Source organism: Molothrus ater, chromosome 10 (assembly GCF_012460135.2).
Source record: "Molothrus ater isolate BHLD 08-10-18 breed brown headed cowbird chromosome 10, BPBGC_Mater_1.1, whole genome shotgun sequence".
Classification (NCBI taxonomy): Eukaryota; Metazoa; Chordata; class Aves; order Passeriformes; family Icteridae; genus Molothrus; species Molothrus ater.
In genome coordinates, this window is record NC_050487.2 from 8,559,247 (window position 1) to 8,577,791 (window position 18,545).

General features: G+C 37.6%; 1 protein-coding gene across 1 annotated transcript in view; it reads right to left on the reverse strand.

Annotated features, from left to right (window-relative positions):
• FARSB (phenylalanyl-tRNA synthetase subunit beta) overlaps positions 1-18,545 on the reverse strand; it is a 35,275-nt gene that overhangs the window by 13,542 nt on the left and 3,188 nt on the right. The window contains exons 5-16 of the mRNA XM_036388928.2: positions 18,418-18,533; positions 17,852-18,002; positions 17,037-17,145; positions 14,741-14,811; positions 13,385-13,446; positions 13,238-13,289; positions 11,701-11,762; positions 11,077-11,284; positions 10,574-10,654; positions 7,543-7,635; positions 6,578-6,695; positions 1,264-1,416 (exon numbers count right to left, since the gene is read on the reverse strand). Coding sequence (XP_036244821.1) covers positions 1,264-1,416; positions 6,578-6,695; positions 7,543-7,635; positions 10,574-10,654; positions 11,077-11,284; positions 11,701-11,762; positions 13,238-13,289; positions 13,385-13,446; positions 14,741-14,811; positions 17,037-17,145; positions 17,852-18,002; positions 18,418-18,533 — 1,276 coding nt within the window. The remainder of the gene's footprint in view (positions 1-1,263; positions 1,417-6,577; positions 6,696-7,542; positions 7,636-10,573; positions 10,655-11,076; positions 11,285-11,700; positions 11,763-13,237; positions 13,290-13,384; positions 13,447-14,740; positions 14,812-17,036; positions 17,146-17,851; positions 18,003-18,417; positions 18,534-18,545) is intronic.

Here is an 18,545-nt window from a genome sequence, read left to right on the forward strand (position 1 = left end):
ACAAGAGGCTTTGCTATTACATGATAGAATTAGAACCACAAGTATAATTGTATTAAACATTCTTCTGGTCAACCTGGGCATCCTATTAACAATATTCTAACAAGCCCATTGAGAGTTTGCCTAAAAAATACTGAGCAAAGCAGTACTGTCTCAAAAAAAGCATCAATATGTCTGACACAAGTGTGCACTCAAGTGCCAGAAGACCACTTAGCTCAAATGTTCTGTTTGGCATCTTGGCAGCACACTGCAGAACAGGGAGACCCCTAACAAGCTTCCATTAAAGTTCTCTGAACAGCAGAGTTGGGTCAGGCTGCCAGGGCCCCTGTGTAAGTGCCACTGTTCCAGAAGTGCAGAATGGAGGCAGCACTCCTTCAAGCTGAGTCAGTTTGAGTCAGTGTCTCATCTCTCTGAGCAGCACTGCATGACATGTACATAGAATCATAGCTGCCATCCCTGCAGCTGTGCTTTTCTATTCTGGATTTTCTACACTGTTATTTTAGGTAGCAGAATAGATGAGTTGCTGGTGCTGCTCTCTTCCATCAACCTGTATTTTTGCAATGAAGGAATCAGGTCAGCCTGCTTGCTTTCTCTCTTACATGTACAGGCACATACACAGAGGAGATTCTGCATTTAAGGATGTTATTTTTAATTCATGTGCAGCTCACCCTGTATGGAGAAGGAAGAGGGCTGTTATACAACTATCTAAGCAGCAGGGTCAGTCTCTAAGACAGCAGCTCTTTGAATCAAAGATATATAAGGCATATGTCTTCACATGAATGTATAAGTAAAAGGTACCTATAAAAAAAAAAGCTCTAGATAAAGCTAGAAACCAAAAGATGAAGTACAAGAAGTTGCCTTTTCCAGGCTGTGTTAGCCAAGGAGGATACAGTGGGTGTCTGGCATGTGCATCAGGTCAGTGAATTCCTATGTACCCTGTTGCCATCAGCAGATTAAATCATGATAAACAGCCCATGAAGCTCAGGGCATATGCTTTATTATAAATTCCCTTGAAAAGCTGTGAACTCACAAACTACATTAATCTACTCAGGGCAGCTCCCACAAAGACAACAATCCCATTTTACCATCAGTGAATGCAGACAATGCCTTTTCACTATCATTCCATCATGCTGCAGTATGACAGCACATATAATATTAATCCTTAGTCTCTATGCTGACAAGAACCAAAAATTCTCCTCAGGTTGTAGGGGAACATTTAAGTTCCACAACCACCTCAGCTGTACACTGTAGCTCTTTCTTCCTTACCTTCAGCTGCCTTGATGGTGTAGCCATTCTCTTCATTTGGTGGTACTTCCAGGACCTGCATGACTCTGTCCAGCAAACCATGGATGATCTCAAAGCCTGGGCTTTTGTTGTAATAAATAGCACATAAATGTCTGTAGTTTCTTGCCCCTACATCTGCAGAAGAAGGAAGCAATTATGTTACCTGGGAAACTTTATCACACTTGTAACTAACCTTGCCTTTTGTATCACTTTTCTTCTTCTGTCCTGTGAGGCACTTGTGGCTGAAAGGAGAAATAACTATGTAAAATGGCTTCTCTGACAGACTGCAATGTAGCCTGAGGAAATAATGGAATTTCTTTAACCCAGTCAGAATGTAAAGAAAGATTTCAAGTACCCTATGCCTTGAGCAGGAAAGAGGGTTGCTATATACCAGGATCTTGTATGCAATGACAGGTACCAAGTGTAAAGCTAAGTGTTAAAGAAATTTAAAATAGACAAGCCAAAATGTAAATACCCAGCAGGCATGGAGAAGCTTGTGATGCTGGTGGGAAAGCTAAGTATTTATAGAACTCAGCTGTAGGACAACTACCAGCACAAAACAACCTGCCCCCAACCTGAAATGAGTGTAATAATGTTAGCATGGTGATCTGTGAAAAGATCTTAATTCACAGAGGTTCCCAAATCACAACTGATGCTTTCTGGGATCGTTTTGGACATCTCTGCAACCAAGTGATGATGAAAAATGTGCTGCACTGCACAAACCCAAGACAGTGACATAAGTATCTCCCACTTGGGACAAATCCATGAGTCAAACCCCTGCCTTATGCCTTCTGACATTATTGATTTCAGCAAAATGTTTCCCTTTTTTTTTAAATTTTCAGAATAAGTATGTAGTAGCATGTTGTTACACTTGTACCCTGAGGCTACCCCACTGCAATGCACACTGTCTGGGATTAGTGGGGCTTCTGAGGCTTTACTAATCATGGCTTTCAGCATTTGGATCAAGTCAACAAGAACCAAGCTCAAAGAAACAAGAAGAAGAATGGGTTTTTCAGGCAGCAGACAGTTAAGCAGTGAAATATCTTCAGCACGGGCTTTTGTGGAAGCCAGGAGTTTGCACAGCTCTGAGGAGGCAGATGGAGTCCATAGCTGATAAATCCACTGCTTCTTACTACAAAGAATCACATTTATGCTGGGAAATCCCTGAGCTACTCCTGGCCATAGAGCAGGGGAGCCCTCTGGCAGCATTACCCTCCTCTACCTCAGAAGCTCTCCTGCTTCTGCCCTGACAAGCTGGAGGTACAGTCAGGGCATTAACCTAGCACATGAGAAATTAGAGATTAAATGAAATTTACATCTTGTTTATTTGCTCCAACTAAACATTTAGTGCCAAAAAAAATCTGTCAGGAACTAAACCGGAAAAGATTTATTGAGTGACCAGAAATAGGTTAAAACACAGGAGCAGAGCCTAAACACAAGATGAGAGCTCAGCCTTTTTGAGGCAGGAATCATTCAAAATTTCTAGGGCAGCTACTCAGTACCACAGCTGCAAGTTCTCTCATCAGCCACTGAAAGCTGAACTTACAGTGGCAGTAAGTCTCCAATTTGTCACTCCATGTTTTTTTCCTGTCATTATAATAATGTGCAGTGTTAAATAATGCTGGAGAATCCAATCCTGAAGTTACAATGGCAACACAGGAAAGTAAAGGCTACAGGGGGTAAATATCAATAAATGCAGTGTCTGGTTTTGGGTCTGAGCACTCTGGCTGCTCTCTCTGTGTGTCACTTGTGTCTCTGTTTCCCAGCCCTAAGATACCAACAAGTAGTGCTGTCATAGATGGTCAACCATTTATCTTCCTGTTATACTGAGCAACAGAATAGAAAAATATGATTTTTCCTTCCCTAAGACAGCATGTTCTTTGGACTAGAGATTCAGTAGAATGGTTTCTTTATTTTATGAGTAATTATAGTAGCAGATGTTGTGACAACTATCTGAATTTTAATTTCATTATGATTAAGATAATCAGTGGTGCCTTCAGACCAGAGTTCTTAACTAAAGCATCAGAAATAAACATACAAACATTTTTATACCTCATGTTTTCAATTTTAGGAGTATTTGGTAAAGGAAAGGTTGTTTTTTTCAAGTGTTATAAAATTTACTCCTTTACAGAGTTCTATCACAACAGAGGAAGTTCATTCACCACAAGTGATAGGAAGGAAAAAAGATACTGGGATTTGTAGGCAAAAGCTGGCAGATGTTAGAAATGCTTCAGTTCTTTATAAGTCACTTAAGAGCTCTCATGTCATGCCATGAAACATTTCTATTTTTCAAGTGAGCTTGCCAAGTATGTCAACCCAAATTATACATAAATATATATATGTGTGTATATATTTCTGAGACTTCAAAGCACTTCCTGGGGATGCTGCTGAAAAACAATCCAAAGGATGGGCAGCTGCTTAGGAATATGTGAGCCAGAAGAGTGCAGAGGAAGATAAAGCACTGTTGTACACTGCTCCCTTGAAAATTAGAGCTGCTTCAGAGAAATGACCTGGTGATCTGAAAAGGGACACCTGCTCATGCAAACTTGTCTTTTAGCCTCCCAAACTATTTTCTGCAGAAAACCAACACTTCCAGACAGTTGGAAATATGCTTCAAAAGGTGGCAGCAGCTGTATTCACAGATGATGTAAATTGTGCCAAATGTGTGCTACCATAAGCTTGCCAGATTCTCCAAGATCATTGGTCAGAGATGATTTTCTAATGGATTAATTTCTTTTGTTGTGGTGAGAAAAAGGGTATTCTCTCTTAGGCCTGGTGGTAAAGGTGCTGATTTATACCCTAACCTAGTGTAACCATCCTACAGAAGTGATTACCTAGTGCTACAAATTACCCACACAAATGCTGTGCAACATAGTCAAAATCAGCACATTTCCTTCTGCCCTGAGAAAAACCATTTTTGCTCAAATTTGGTTCCATTTAGTTATATTAAATCTGTCACATTTTGCTAATTTAATACATCAAAACTTTCTGTGAGGTAAGTCTGAAGAGAATTATGTTCAGTTCACCTTGGTAAGCACAAGTTCTGTGTACTTTATGAAAACCCAGAGTGTTTAAAAGAGCTGGTTCATTCACACCTGGATCACTGCAAGACGCCATTTCAAATACAGTTCATTTCAGTGCTCTTTTGACCCATACTTTTGAAATTATTAATTGGGAATTCTGCATGCCAAAATCATGAAATAATAAAATTAAATTAAGTCAGTCTGATGACATAAGCCTTGTGCAAGAAATCTCATTCCATATGTGAGAGGACAACCTCACATTTTCAATGTTTGCCTTTCTCCACCACCCCCTCCCCACCTCCAAACTTTTTATTAGGCAAGTTTAATTTTGGGAGAGAATTTGGGGAAGACAGTAGTGATTCTAAACACAAGATTAAAACCCATTTCAGATACTGCTCACAGTCTGCAAGGGCTCAGTCCATGAGAGGGCTGCCCAAGAGCAGACAGCACAAAGCTGCTGTCTCAGAAGTCTTTGTCTGTTGCAATGATTCCCATCAAAATTAAGTACACCATAAAATCATTCTTTATAAAACTGTTAAGAAGCCATCTACATAAATGAAAGCTTTCAAGAGCTGCACTTGACAAACCTGAAATAAAATTAGGAATAATTTAACTCATAAACTTTATAATGCCAGACTAAATGTGCTCCTTAGTCCAAGATAAACAGCCCCACTCTTGGTTCTAAAGAAAGCTGATGCCATTCTGCCATCTGTCCCACGTTTTTGCATTCTAGCTAACTGCATGCCCAACAAGGAATGAGCTGCACCACCAAACTGTCTGTATTTAATAAAAAAGAGCCTACATGGTTTGCTAAAGCTGCTTGTTTTGCTTGGCAAGGCTCTTTTTTCCTTCAAAAAGGAAAAAAGGTAATCTACCAATTAAATTCATCACCAAAGCAATTTACTTGCCTTTTTGTTTAGGCCTTATATAAAACTTTGGTTTGCAGATTCCAGATACTTTAAACACCAGCAGTAAAATCTGAAAACAGATAATGAAACAACAGAACCATTGCTACCACTGAATTTAAAGTAATGTCAGCCTTTTTACTGAGGCAAAACTTCATTCAACTCCTCCCAAAAGCTGTAGCTTGGGGACTCCTTTTCTCTCAATATACCATAGATAAAGACATGAATCAGTAAAATTTAGGCAAATTTTTAACATTTAAAAATCCGTTTTTACGGTTCATTTTATTGGATATATTTTTCCAGATAAAGGTAATTTGAAATTTTGAGCATACACAGGGAAATCAGTGCAAAGAGGCCCCAAAACACAGGAAGGATTTCACTGAAGCTTTTGGAAAGTGAACCAGCTGCTTTGCCTGTTTCACTTACAACAATTAAGGCTATATAGCTTAGGGCAGCCATGCTTTCTTAGCATAGCTGGATGAAGTGGAAAGATAAGGATAATAATTTTATTAATGAGAGAGGAAATTTTATACTGTGGAGCTTTTTATTTATGGATACAGTTTTTTACACAGACTTTTCCATTCTCTATCCTGTATCTCTGCTACCAATCTTATTCTTCCTATCAGTTATCAGCTTCTCAGAAAATAATTTGGGAGAACAAATACAAGCAATCATGTTTAAAGATGATGGAAAAAGGATTCATGTTGAGACACACTGACCCCAAAATCTTCCTCTGAATAACTGCTCTCTAGCTCTCTATAGAACCTGCCTATAAATAAAACCTGCTCTTCCCAGGCTTGAGACATTCTGCTTTCCAGCTGGCACAGCCCTGCACATGACTGAGACTGCAGTGGCCTAAGCAGGCTCTAGAACTGTAACAGCAAAATGCCTTTGGTATTTCTGCTTTCCAGGGTTTGTGCCACTTGCAAACACTGCCAGCAGGTTCTCTCATGAATACATCCCTGATAAAAATATCAATTATGTTCCTGATAAGAATATGAAGGAGCACTAGATTAAAAGCAACAAAAATTTAGAGCAGATTATTTTTTAGTCTTGTTTATGCTTGCAGTTTTTCAGTATCTGTGACAGATTTTAATGAATATTTAGATGCCTAAAAGCAGTTTGCAGTGGATCTCCTTGTACTTTTGAGAGAGCATCTAAAATGAACAATGTTTCCAGCCACTCTAAAATCCAGCCTGTAAAACAAGCTCTTAAGTCTTCTGCTGTGCACATTAACACAAAATCCCATTGTAGTTATTATTATGGAAATGCCTATTTTAAAAGAAATAGAGATTACCTTTACTATTATAATTTGGTATGTAAATGTATTTCCATTATCAAAGATTCTGAGGAGCCTTCTCTTCTTACCTGCATTAGGATCTTTTACTACAATGTCAGAAATCTCAAAGAGTTTGAGAGGCAAGGGCATCTTTCTGTTGGCAGCAATAGTTTTCAGCAGCCCAGGAAGGAGGGTTGTACGTGCCACCTGCAGGACAAACAGAGATGCTGCAAGTCAAATACCTTCCAAAATACCTAGTTTTCTTCTTTTTTGTTTTGTCCATTCATAACAAGAATTTAATTTAAAAGTAGTCAAGTGGAAATACTGCATTTATCTCTTCTGTTTAAGCAACTTTCATTTAGAAGTTTTAAACATGGAAATGTACATTCTCTCCATATTTTATATACTGCATTTTCTCAAAGAGTTTATGTGTGAGCTTCAGAACTGGTACCATTTCACAGGTGGCTGAGTTGCAGTGCAGCATAGAAAAAAATACAGAAAGTGAAAAAAATTTCCATACATTTACTCTCACTTATACAAAAGGCAAATTCTAAGTTTGCTCCAGCTAAGATCAAATTACCTAGAAAGAAGTATTAAAATACTTCAAGAGCATCACAGAATTAAAAAAAAAAACAAACCAAGAGTAATAATAATGATCAATATTTAAAAAAACCCCAAATGTTTCCTACCCAAAGCTCAGGATGTTTAGAGACTGCCAAGTCTAATAGTTCCTTCTATGCTGAATAGGTTTTCTAGATAAAGGAGCTGATCAGCCATCTGGGATTTTCTGAATAAGACTGCTCAGTTTTGCCACATTCTGCCACACAGGGCATGGTACTTTGCTTTCTTGAAAATCTGATAGTATTTCACACTGGAAGAGAGATTTCTCAGTGCAGTAACAGAAGATGACACATTCAGCACATAAATATACACAAGCCCTTTAATGCAGGATATGCAGCTTATAGTTTATAAATTTTGTTTCCTCTAAGTTCCTTTCTCTCCTTTTTAAATATAGAACCCATGACAGTATTGCTCTGAGTGTAAATGATGTCACCTGAAATTCTGCTGTTTTGGGGTTTGCGATGCGCACGGCGTTTGTGGCAGAGATATCTGTGAGAAGTTTATCTGCAATATCTTCTTGAGAACACTGAAAATGAGACAAAAACATATCAAGGTCAAGTAGTTAAAATAGACAGTAAGGCAATGATGAAATTTGATCTCAAGAATGAACAATAGAATTGTAGCACTGCCCCATAATATAGCCTCTCACATGTAACACTCGTAATACAAATTAAGCCTCAGTCTTAAACCAGTTTGCCTACTTAGTCTTATTTATAAATGTTAATTACTAAACAAAATTAAGCTGGGTTAAAGAAAAAAAGCAAGTGTTTATTTAGGCTTCTGTCACAGATTGTTGTAATTTATTTTAAAAACAGGCTCAGATTCTGCAGCCTGACTTGCAGTGGGTGAAGTACTTTATTCTGAAAATAGCACTAGTAGAGTGACTGGTATCTGTTCTTTCACACAAAGTAAAACAATCCCTTGAGGGGATTTTACTTTACTTACATACAGTACAGTACTGTCTATGAAAAACACCTCAATTTTCAGAGCTGTGAATAAGATTCTTGTAGTTTGTTCAATTTTTTGGGTTGAAGTGTTTTTAAAGCCTGTATTCTAAAGGTGTGGTTTTAAGCTGGTAAGTAAAACAATATCCATTCGCTTTATCAGGTGCAGCCCATGTCTGTGCACATACTGCAATAGATGCTACTTCTAAGATCCACACTTCAGATTTCCAGAATTTATAGCTTTATTAGAGTAATAAAGAAACAGTAGCAGACTAGGCATGTAATTGAGGATTTGCTTGTGTACTGTAGTCTCCTAGAAGTGTTCCCTTTGCACTGGCAGCACTCACAAAGTGTGTTGATAGACCAACTGTGAGAAAAATGAGCATCTGAAAAAGTGGATTATTGAATAATCATTTCTTAAAAATCCCAAATAACACAAGGAATGCTGAATTTAGGAGGAGAGAACTGTGTTAAACAGTTTTCAGATGTGTACCTAAACTACAGCATGTTACTGTGATTTAACTCCATGGATTCTGGCTAAACTGGAGCTCCTCACAGAAGGCAACATTATTGTGTACAAGTGTAACTTGGGGCTCTACCCAAGAAATAGACTGAGTGCACAAATACATAAGCAGTGTTTGTCATATAAAATTGGGGTACAGAATGTTGTAGCATAAATTCTATCAAAGTCATAAGCCTCACTTAATCAAGTGTCACTCAGACTGTGAGTTTTATCCTGCCACAGCAGAAATACAAATAGGAAATGTGATACCATGACACACTGCATGACCTTCAAAAATTCTGCTGTTGCAATTCATAAAGGTTCTCAGTTGTAGCAACATAATGTATTAAATATTCCAGACATGTTACCTTTTTGGTGCTGAAAAAATGAACTATGTGTTCTAAGAATCAAGCAAGAGTGCAGCACTCAAAAATGAATAATGAATTAAGAAATACTAATTTTGGATAATAATATTAATGAATAAAGAAAAACTTTAAAAACTGACTATATGTACTGCTGCCTCAACATGGCAGTAACCACAGGCCTGAATACCTCTGTCAGATATTAGCACTGCAGCACAATACTACTTACTGTCCTGGTTACTTAAATGAGTTAATAACCAAATATTAAAACTGGAATATATTTTTCAGAATGAGATCAAATTTTGCTTTTCAAGCTCTGTGAAATCTGAAGGTGTTAAAATTTTATTCAGTCCACTCAAATTAGCAAATCTGGTAGCAATACCTGAATCTTTCAAATGCCAGAAGTCTTTTTAGGAGCCTGAAATGCTGCATCTTAAAATATTTGAGTAGATTAGTAAAAAATAATCTGTGAGTAGGCCACTCTCTCTTATCTTAAGAGGTTGTGTACTTTCAAGGATTTATACCTCTGACCATCTAGTAAGTTTTAGGTTCAGGAAGAAGTTGAGAAGTTCCACAGAGATTTTAACAGAGTATGTGATGGAGCTCCCCATATGGTAAAATGTGCACAAACTGGACATTTAGGCAAAGGCTTTGATCTTGCAACAGAAAGGATTTTTAAAAATGTATATTATATTTTCAATAGCTGCCTATGGCAGTCTCCATATGGGGATAGTTACCACATACATTTGGAGGGCATAGGAGCATATTTAACATCTTTGTTTTTAATAGCAGATCAGGTGCTCTGATCCAGTTCACAGCTAAGGGGTATGAGCAAGTGGCCATGACAAAGATGTTGTTTCCTACTGTATATTCTGGTTTAGCACATTATCCTGCTGTATAATTTCCATAGTACAAATTATGGCATCAGTTAGTACCAAAGTGGCACTTGCTGCTGCAGAGTCCTAATTCTTGGTCAAAGACTACTGCATGGCTGTAACAAAGAATACCTAAAACCAGTGATAACAATACTATATTTTTTATCTATATTTGTTATCTATGTACCATATATCAATTTGTTATCTTTATTCAAAACCCTACCCGTGGTGAAATTTACAAAGGATGTCCCCCTAGTGTCTGTATACTGTAACTTTTTTATGAGTATTCTTAAAATAAGCTCTTTGCAGACTGAATGCAAAAGAATCGTGGGCAAGTGACAATACTAAAGAGAAATATAGAAACAGGTAAATCTCAATACACTATAGGAATACCCACCAGAAAGTACTAAATTTACATGTTGTTTTTCCAGATTATTGAATTAGGATGAATTTCACATCTGGTGACCAAAGTCTTGAGAGAGATTTGCTGTCTTACAATTTCATCCTATCAAGTTAAACTAAAACCAGTCCTTCAGCAGCTATTTCCCTCTCTATACTTAGAACCACATTAACAGTGACTCATTTAATTTCTCTGACCTACAAACTCACCAAATATTATACTGTAATTCCAAAGCCCTAGTAAACAATCAGCTGCCAAAACAGCACTGGATGATACTGATACATTTATACAATAACATATCCTCAGACCTCCCTCTGCAGTTCTGATTGCATCACTGTTCAAACATGCAATTAAGAAAAATATGAAATCAATGTAATGTACCAGGGCAAAAGTGAGTGCTTCAGTGAATCCAGCAGCTGCCAAGTCCAGCCTCAGAAGTTCTGCAAGCTTATTGAGGGGGAGCTAAAATGAAACAAAACAGTTTTCAGCTTCCATCTAAAAGCATTTTGCTATTCTTTCCTAGGTGATTCTGCCTGTTACGTGATGGTGAATTCACTAGGGAGGGACTATGTTTGTGTGCTTAAAATTTTTGAAAGCATTAGCCAGCTGCCTTTAGGCTTGCCTGAGGAAATGAATCTCCCAATTAGAGATTTAATACGGGTTCTCTACTTAAACCCTGTCTTTTTTCAAGAACCAGCAACCACTGGTCTTAGACTTATTCAAATCAGCGGGGCATCTGTTTTGTATCCCATCCATGGTAAATACTTCTCAAGGCAAAGCATGTCAAAATATTTAATTCCTAGGTTCTGTTTTCCCCAAAGCCCTTCTGGCATGCAGCAGTCATTTACTGACAACAGAGCATTTATTTGAAGGAGCAATCTTACTTGATTAGCTATGGTGTACGTTTTCGGGATCTGCATCTGAATGTTGTTATAACCATAAGCTATTGCTGCATCTTCTACGATATCACAGGCATGGATAATGTCTGCTCTGGTAGGAGGGATTTCAACCTCTAGATGGTTCCCATTCCCTGTGACGTGGGACTTCAAACACATCCTAGTCAGCAGCTTTGCCAGGCTCGATGGAGTTTCACTGAAACAAAACAAGAGAGTGGTAATTTATGGATGTTGCAATGTATTGACTGGTTTTGTAAAGGAATCCATGTTTTCTCTGCATTGCCTCATATCCTGAACGATCTGTAAGTGCTTTATGGACTGTACACAGACTTAGCATTCAAACAGAACCAGCTCAGATTCTCACTCATGAGATGGTCATTTTCCTTTACTTAATAACAGTCGTGGGAAGCCATAAAGAATCCTTCACTTTCTCTGAAAGCAGGGAACTCTGTTACAGAGTCGATCTAATTACCCAAGATAACCCCTGAAGTTTTGATAAATTAAAAAAAAAATCACAAAGTCTAAACATTTTTAAAACAATGCAATAATTAATGTCTTCTAGTACCTTTGGCATGGTTAATAAAAACTATGTTTTAATTTGCAGTAACACACCTGATTCCTACTTTCTTGTTAATGTATTCAGGTTTCACCTTCTCTGTTCGATAAGCCAGCTCCTAAAAAGAAAGAAAAAGATTTTAATATACATATACAGTGCCTGCCATTTCTACCTAAGAGGATTCAATCTCAGTAATCTAGCTTCTAAATGCCATACTAAAATGACACCCACAGAAGACAAATATGGAATATTAGGCTATATTTAGCATTCTAAAGTGAACAGGATTGTTGAAAATACACTCCAGTATGTGATGCAAAAGCTGTTCTTGGTTAAGCTGGAAGGGTGAATGCAGCATGAAATCCCCGTTGTTGAAACTTCCGATAATTTCTGATATATGCAAGTAACAGAGTCACTGAAAGTTTCTGGTGAGTTTCTGGTGAGTTCATCCTAAGTCAAAGCCCTAAAGCACAGAATGGTCATGCATGAGATCTCATGGTCTTGTACAGATCAAATGACTTTTAAGAGGAAAAGGAAGGAAAACTTTACATATTTTATATGTATTTATGTCTTTCATGTTTTTCTAAACTTCTTGATATACAAATATAGCATCTGAATTCTTTTTTTTTTTTTTTTTCTCTATCTTATCTAGGGAAGCTGCTTTTGTTACTGCAGAGATTTCTGTTTTGTTGTATATCTTTTCAGGATTCTACATCTTTCCTCAGGTGATTTAAAACTGACATTGTGAAAAGAAAAAGCTAAAATGACACTAGAAAACCTCTCAGCAAAAATAAGTTTCTTTCCCTCTAAACAGTTTGTACTCCCTTGGTGTATCTGATTTTATGAACTCAACCAGAGTTCATAACTCAGAGTTCACAGTTCATAACCAGAGTTCAACTCTGTCTTCAGTTACTTTCAGGAAACAGGAGGAATTGCTTTCTTTATACTTATTAAGAGGATACAAATGTAAGACTCTATTACTGTGAACAGATCTGTCTGGGGCTCTGAACTGAACTTGAAGTCAACATTCTGCCTTTTAGACTTTTACATAGTTGGTGTTTGTAAAGTGAGAGCCTGAAAAATGCAGCGTTACAAGGTTATTTCAACTGAAGGGCATTAAAGCTTCCAGATCTGATAAGTACATTATGCTGAGGCTGATTTCAGTTGTCCATAGGTTCAAGGCTGAAGGACTTCTTCCTGCATTCATTTTTCCTGATTTGGAACATGTAGGTTTTAAAAGCTTTAGACATAGATGATGACCTTTGATTGCAATCTTTACTTGTTCCTGAAAAAGTTCCTATCACAGACATGCTACACCATAATAGTGGTTTTTTAACCTCATCACAATTCAATGGAACTTCAAAATGACTTTCCTTGACAAGGAGAAGCTGGAGCTGGAGTTATTTTTTGTGGGGTTAGAGGAGGTTCTGTCTCATTAATATAGAGAAAGTGCTAATCTGGATTTTTAACATATACCTCAGAACCAGCAGATGCTGCCACTGCAGGAAAAGAAAACAACATCACTGTTCCCAGACTCTGTGTAAATCAAATCAAGCCCTCTCCCTAAGGACACAGATATCCTCATGCTGTGCTTACCGGATAGATGTGGGTCTTCCCATTGGGATAAACCACTTCTACTGCTTCAACACTGAGAGAGACAGAAAAATATAAGTAAAACTGTTTTTAACACATGGCCCAAATGTGGAGATTTACATGTATGTGGCCCTGGAGATTTATACTCACGTGAATGGCTTCTCACAATATTCACTGAACATCGTGACTATAATATCAAGAACGATTTTTGCCTAAAAAACAAACATAATAATCACATTGAAATCTGTCATCTACTTGTGTTGAAGTAGACAAAACATCAAGACAAGAAACAGGGAAAATATCTGATTATACACCCTCTTCATTCTATTTTAATTTCCTAGCAGTCTAGAATATTAGACTGAATTTTTAAAAAAATTTCCTTCTAATGCAGACATTTGTGCAAAAGCTTGAAAATCTAGTTTTCAAGGTTCTGAAGCCTTTGTGTATCTTTTCTAAACACTGCTCTTTAGAAACACAGGGTTTTTATTACCATTTGGAACTAGGTCTTCCTAACCTAATTAGTAATTTTACTGAAGTTCAAGTAAGAATGGAGAGGCTGAAGGACTGCATTGTTTAGCAATACATTATCAAATAACCTCGTTTGCAAATTTTTTTTTTGTTTTACAGTTAATATTTTAAGACATTAGTATAATGAAATGTAATAATGAGATTCAGATGAACTTCTCAATCCACAAAGGGTTTTTTTGATGCCTGACAGTGTAATTTCCTTCATGTAAAAGAACAACCTTGTATTTATTTTTACTATCAAGACAAGCAGTAGCAAGAAATGGTTATTTATTAGTTTGCTTAGAAGCCACTCCCTATCATGCAAATTTATTTGTGTTGGTAACATACCATTTTGTAGTAGAGTAAGTTAAAAGCAGTTTTGCTCTTAAGCATGAAGTTACACACTTTAGGAAACTATCAATGAATGCACAACCTATATTCAAGAACAGGCAATTATAGCTCCTTGGCTTTCATGCTTCAGCTTTGAGTTACAGAATTTGCATATGGAAAGACTTGAATTTAGCAATTATTTGCATGGCATCCCTGCTTGATAAAGATAACTAAGTAGAAAAATTCTTGTCTTTCTTCCCTCAGCCCAAATTTTCAGTAGGAGACAAAATGAATCTTTACAAATAGTATTCTGCCAAAACAGGAAGTCTTAGTAAATTTTACTCTTTTCTAAGTCTTTCAGATTTAGAAAAAGTGCTCAAAAAAGAACAAACAGTCTCTAATTTACTTGAATTATTTTCTCATACAAGCTGAACACTTAGTGTCAACATAAAGATACAGTTAAATCAAAATTCAGTGAAAACACAATGCTATCTACAGAACAAGCCTGAAACTGTTTCCAGGGAATTCCACAGTCCTACAACTTTTACACTGGAAGGTTGGCTCCATACAGTAAATGCCCTTGGTTGTAGGTCTTTGTATTGGAGCTCTATTATCCAACAGGAAAACAATTATATTAAAGCATATCAAAAGCAGGAAAGATTAATTTACCTTGGTAATATCTGTGCCTGTACATTCAATAAACACATTTCTGGTATTTAGCGTTATTTTTGTATGATCTCCTAAAACATGTGAAAACAAAAACATGTTAATATTAGTTTTATTGCAATAACACTGATACTGATTTTGTGTCAGAAAGATCACTGTCATTTTCCACAGCTTAAAAAAGCCACTATCTACTGCACCAACATTCACAGTTGTTGGCAGAATAGCAGCTCTTTTTATATTTGAGTTTATGAATCAAAGAAAAGGAAAAAGGCAGATCAGACACACTGACTGGGTTATGCTTTACACTGCAAGACACAGGGATCTTCAGGTATCCTGGCAGCCAGCTGGGAAAGCCAGCTAAAAGAACAGTGGCCATCTGCTGTTAGCAAAGGGCTCTGCACTGCCACAGCATCCCATCTTCCCTGGGTTTAGTCCCTCATTCACATCACATGTGTGATACATGTCATTTCCTTGGGCAGGAACAAATGAAATGGGTTTTAAAAAGTGATTTAGACTAATGACTATCAATAGTCATTCTGTGGTCTCCTGACACTGTCTGCTGATACCCTAAAGGTTGCACTACAGTAGTGATTTAGGTCCTAGTATGGGTCCCTTCTAGGAATGAATTTGCTTTGTCTGTACTGGGAGTTATGATGTGTGCACCAAAGCACATCCCTGTTGCACTCAAAAATTTTCTTGTCTAGAAAGTGTCTCTTTTGCAAACTGGATGTGAAGGCCCCCAGTAGATGGTTGCCTACAAAAGTGGGGTCTGTTAGTAAGGCACAAGCAGTCTGGAGCAGCTGTACAGAGATCTCATTCTGCCTGTTAGGTACAGATGGGCAGTGCACACCTGGAGAGAATCCATGGCTGGGAACCATGCAGGAATGGGCACACACACTCCTAGAACTGTGTGGGATCATGTCAAATGCAGCCTCTTTGTCCTTCTTGCCTTTCCTTGCATCATTCATTAGTGCAGCTGCACCAGAGCCAAAGAAAGCATTAGGCTATACGTGGGAATTCCTGCTTCCTTTGTTTAACCCTGACTTAGCTTCTCTGGTTTAGTTTTCTATCTGGGAAATGAGGTCACAGCCAGACTGGGAGTTAGGTGCAGCAGAGATCTCAGGACTGAGGGACCTTGTACCCCCTTACAGCTGTGCTGTATCTCTTTGCACATGGAATGTAGTCAGCATCTCTGGACTCGCTTCAAAGCAAACACAAGCCTTCACTTCAGTGCTTGTAGATAATCCAAACAACCAATACAGATGTTTACATTGCATTATCTGCTTAAAAGGACCTTTGACCTGAAAGCCTCTCTTAGATACTGTTCTCTAAAGCAGAGGCAGGTGTTAAATGTAGCTCAACCTTTTTAATTGGTAAAATATAAACAATATGCAGTGCTAATACATGGAGCACCCCCAAGCTGGAATGAACCTAACAAAGAAGGATCAGGCACAGTGGTTGACAGCATCTTCAATTCACAACAGTTACTGTTACAGTCCCTGCCAGAGAGTTTGAGCTGCCTTTTAAGAAGATTTGGGTTAGCTGGATAAGGTCTATTAGGAAGCATATATCCAAAGAGATTATCACTGCAGATCTATTGGTCAGTGCAGGGAAATTTACTGATTCCTCACCTATATTTCAGTATATAGACATACTGAATTATCTTTCTTTGAGGAGTAATTCTTGACATGCCATTAAATGGCTTCAGTAAACCTGGTTCTCAAAAATCACCCATGGTTTCTTTTGCATTCAGAGGAAACCCATACTTAGAAACAATGCAAAAAAAAAAGTCTAGACCAATTTTTTCTTTTCAAGCAATTAAAGTGTTCTGAAATCATTTAGCGTGATAGCAACAGGAGCCATGAAAAGCTAGTTCCCATTGCTGGGAAGTTCCCTGCTGTGACCTCATAAAATGGAGTACAAAGTTGCAGTTACCAGTTTACAAAATAATTTCTTGCTGGCTTCTTTTAGCCAAACAAAATGTTTTCATAACAACAGTTCCAGTCACAAGGAACTTTATTGAGTTAGGAAGAGGATGAGAAGCTCAATGCAGATGTTTGCAGTATAATTTTTACACCCTTCTGATGAAGATGAGAAAAATGAGCACTAGAAGCTTAGGGAGAGAGCAAAAAACCTGACTATCTTTAAACTGAAAGAAGGAGAAAAGACTTATGAAATTGTAAGTCAAACAATTTTAAGAAAACAAAATAATCCCCATGACACATCAGCATTTCTGTCAGGCACCAATTCACACACAAAACAGCAGTAACAATACAGAGCAGTCACAAATTAATCTTACCATTGATGATTGGTGGCATGGACAGAACAACCCCATTGCTGTCATAAATGACAGGGTAACGTGGCTTGTTTTCAATCAGGTGCAGGTAGTGCCGAAGGTGGCTGTCAGTCTGGAGAAACAAAGCACAAACTGAATTCCACTTCTGCTCACAGGTGAACTTCCACAGAGCCACAATCCTTTGGTGAGTGATTAAGGGGAGTTTTGAAGGTGGGAAAGGTTGGGTTAGAGTTAAGTACTTTACTAGCACAGTGTTGTCTCCCAGCAGCAGGAAAAGTCTGAAATTAAAGAACTGGATTTTTGGTTTTCTTCAGAAGTGCTGAAGATTATTTAAGGATGCTCTCAAACATGTGTAGGCCATTCTGTCCAAATGATACCTTTGTTCACCACAGCACACAAACACTGCCAAATATCCTTAGTCTATAGGAACTCTTCTTAAAGTGATAAAAATTAGCACTGTAATACTTTTAGTTATGAATTGCTGGATACTGGCACATACCTAGATTTGATTCAAAATTTACATTTGTTCTAATGACATAAGTATGTGCTGTACCAAAAACCTAATTTCCTTTTAGCCTCTCTTGTTTCTGAGCACTCTTACTCTTTAGTCAGAGACACTTGAGGATTTGTCTCCAGGGCCAGTATGTGTTTTCCAACATGACAAGCAAAATAAGGAATGTTCAATGGCTGTTAAGCTACAGAAAACAACTGTGTTTTATTTGTAAGAACAACTTCTAATAACAAGAATATAAGACATATTTAGCCTTGAAAATTTATCTTCCTCATTTACTGCAACAAGTCTGAAAAATTCCACTTACCCTATACAGATCCATAATTTGTGAGGCTGTGTACTCCTGGGATTGATTCAAGGGCTTAAATTTAATTTCAGAAGGTGCTTTGGCTGTATAAGTAAATGGACCAGTGATGGTGTCCAAGTCATGGGTACCTATTGCTACTAATGCTCTTTTCCTAGAAATAAAGAAGATGAAATAATGTTTTTACTAGTAATACTTGGGAGTTTCTTAGAGTATGATGCTTTATGAAAAAAGAGCTTACTGAAAAAGCATAAGGATAATTTTGAGAAGCCTAGAAATTATTTGATGAACAACATTTTAATAAATATTATTATGTATAGCAACACAATTGTCAAGGCAAATCCAATGGGAATGTTACTAAACTGCTGAATGAACTGTAACAGCTATTTATGTTGAACAGTATTGGCAGCAGACAAGAACAGGCAAGGAAATGAGAAGGATCAAGAGAGCTCCTATAGAAGATTTTCCTTGGCATATCCATAACACCTCTCTGCAATAAGGATGTGCAGTTTTAACACATGATAAAATCATACACACAGACGCTATACACTACAGATTTAAGCACTAACCTGCAAATATTCTGGTGTAGTTTCTCTTGGAGGTCGATGAAGCTGTCGTAGCGGTTCTTGGTGAGAGTTATGTTCCGCAGGACGGCAGCCACAGCGTGAGGCCGGACCTGGGCAGTCTGCAATTTACA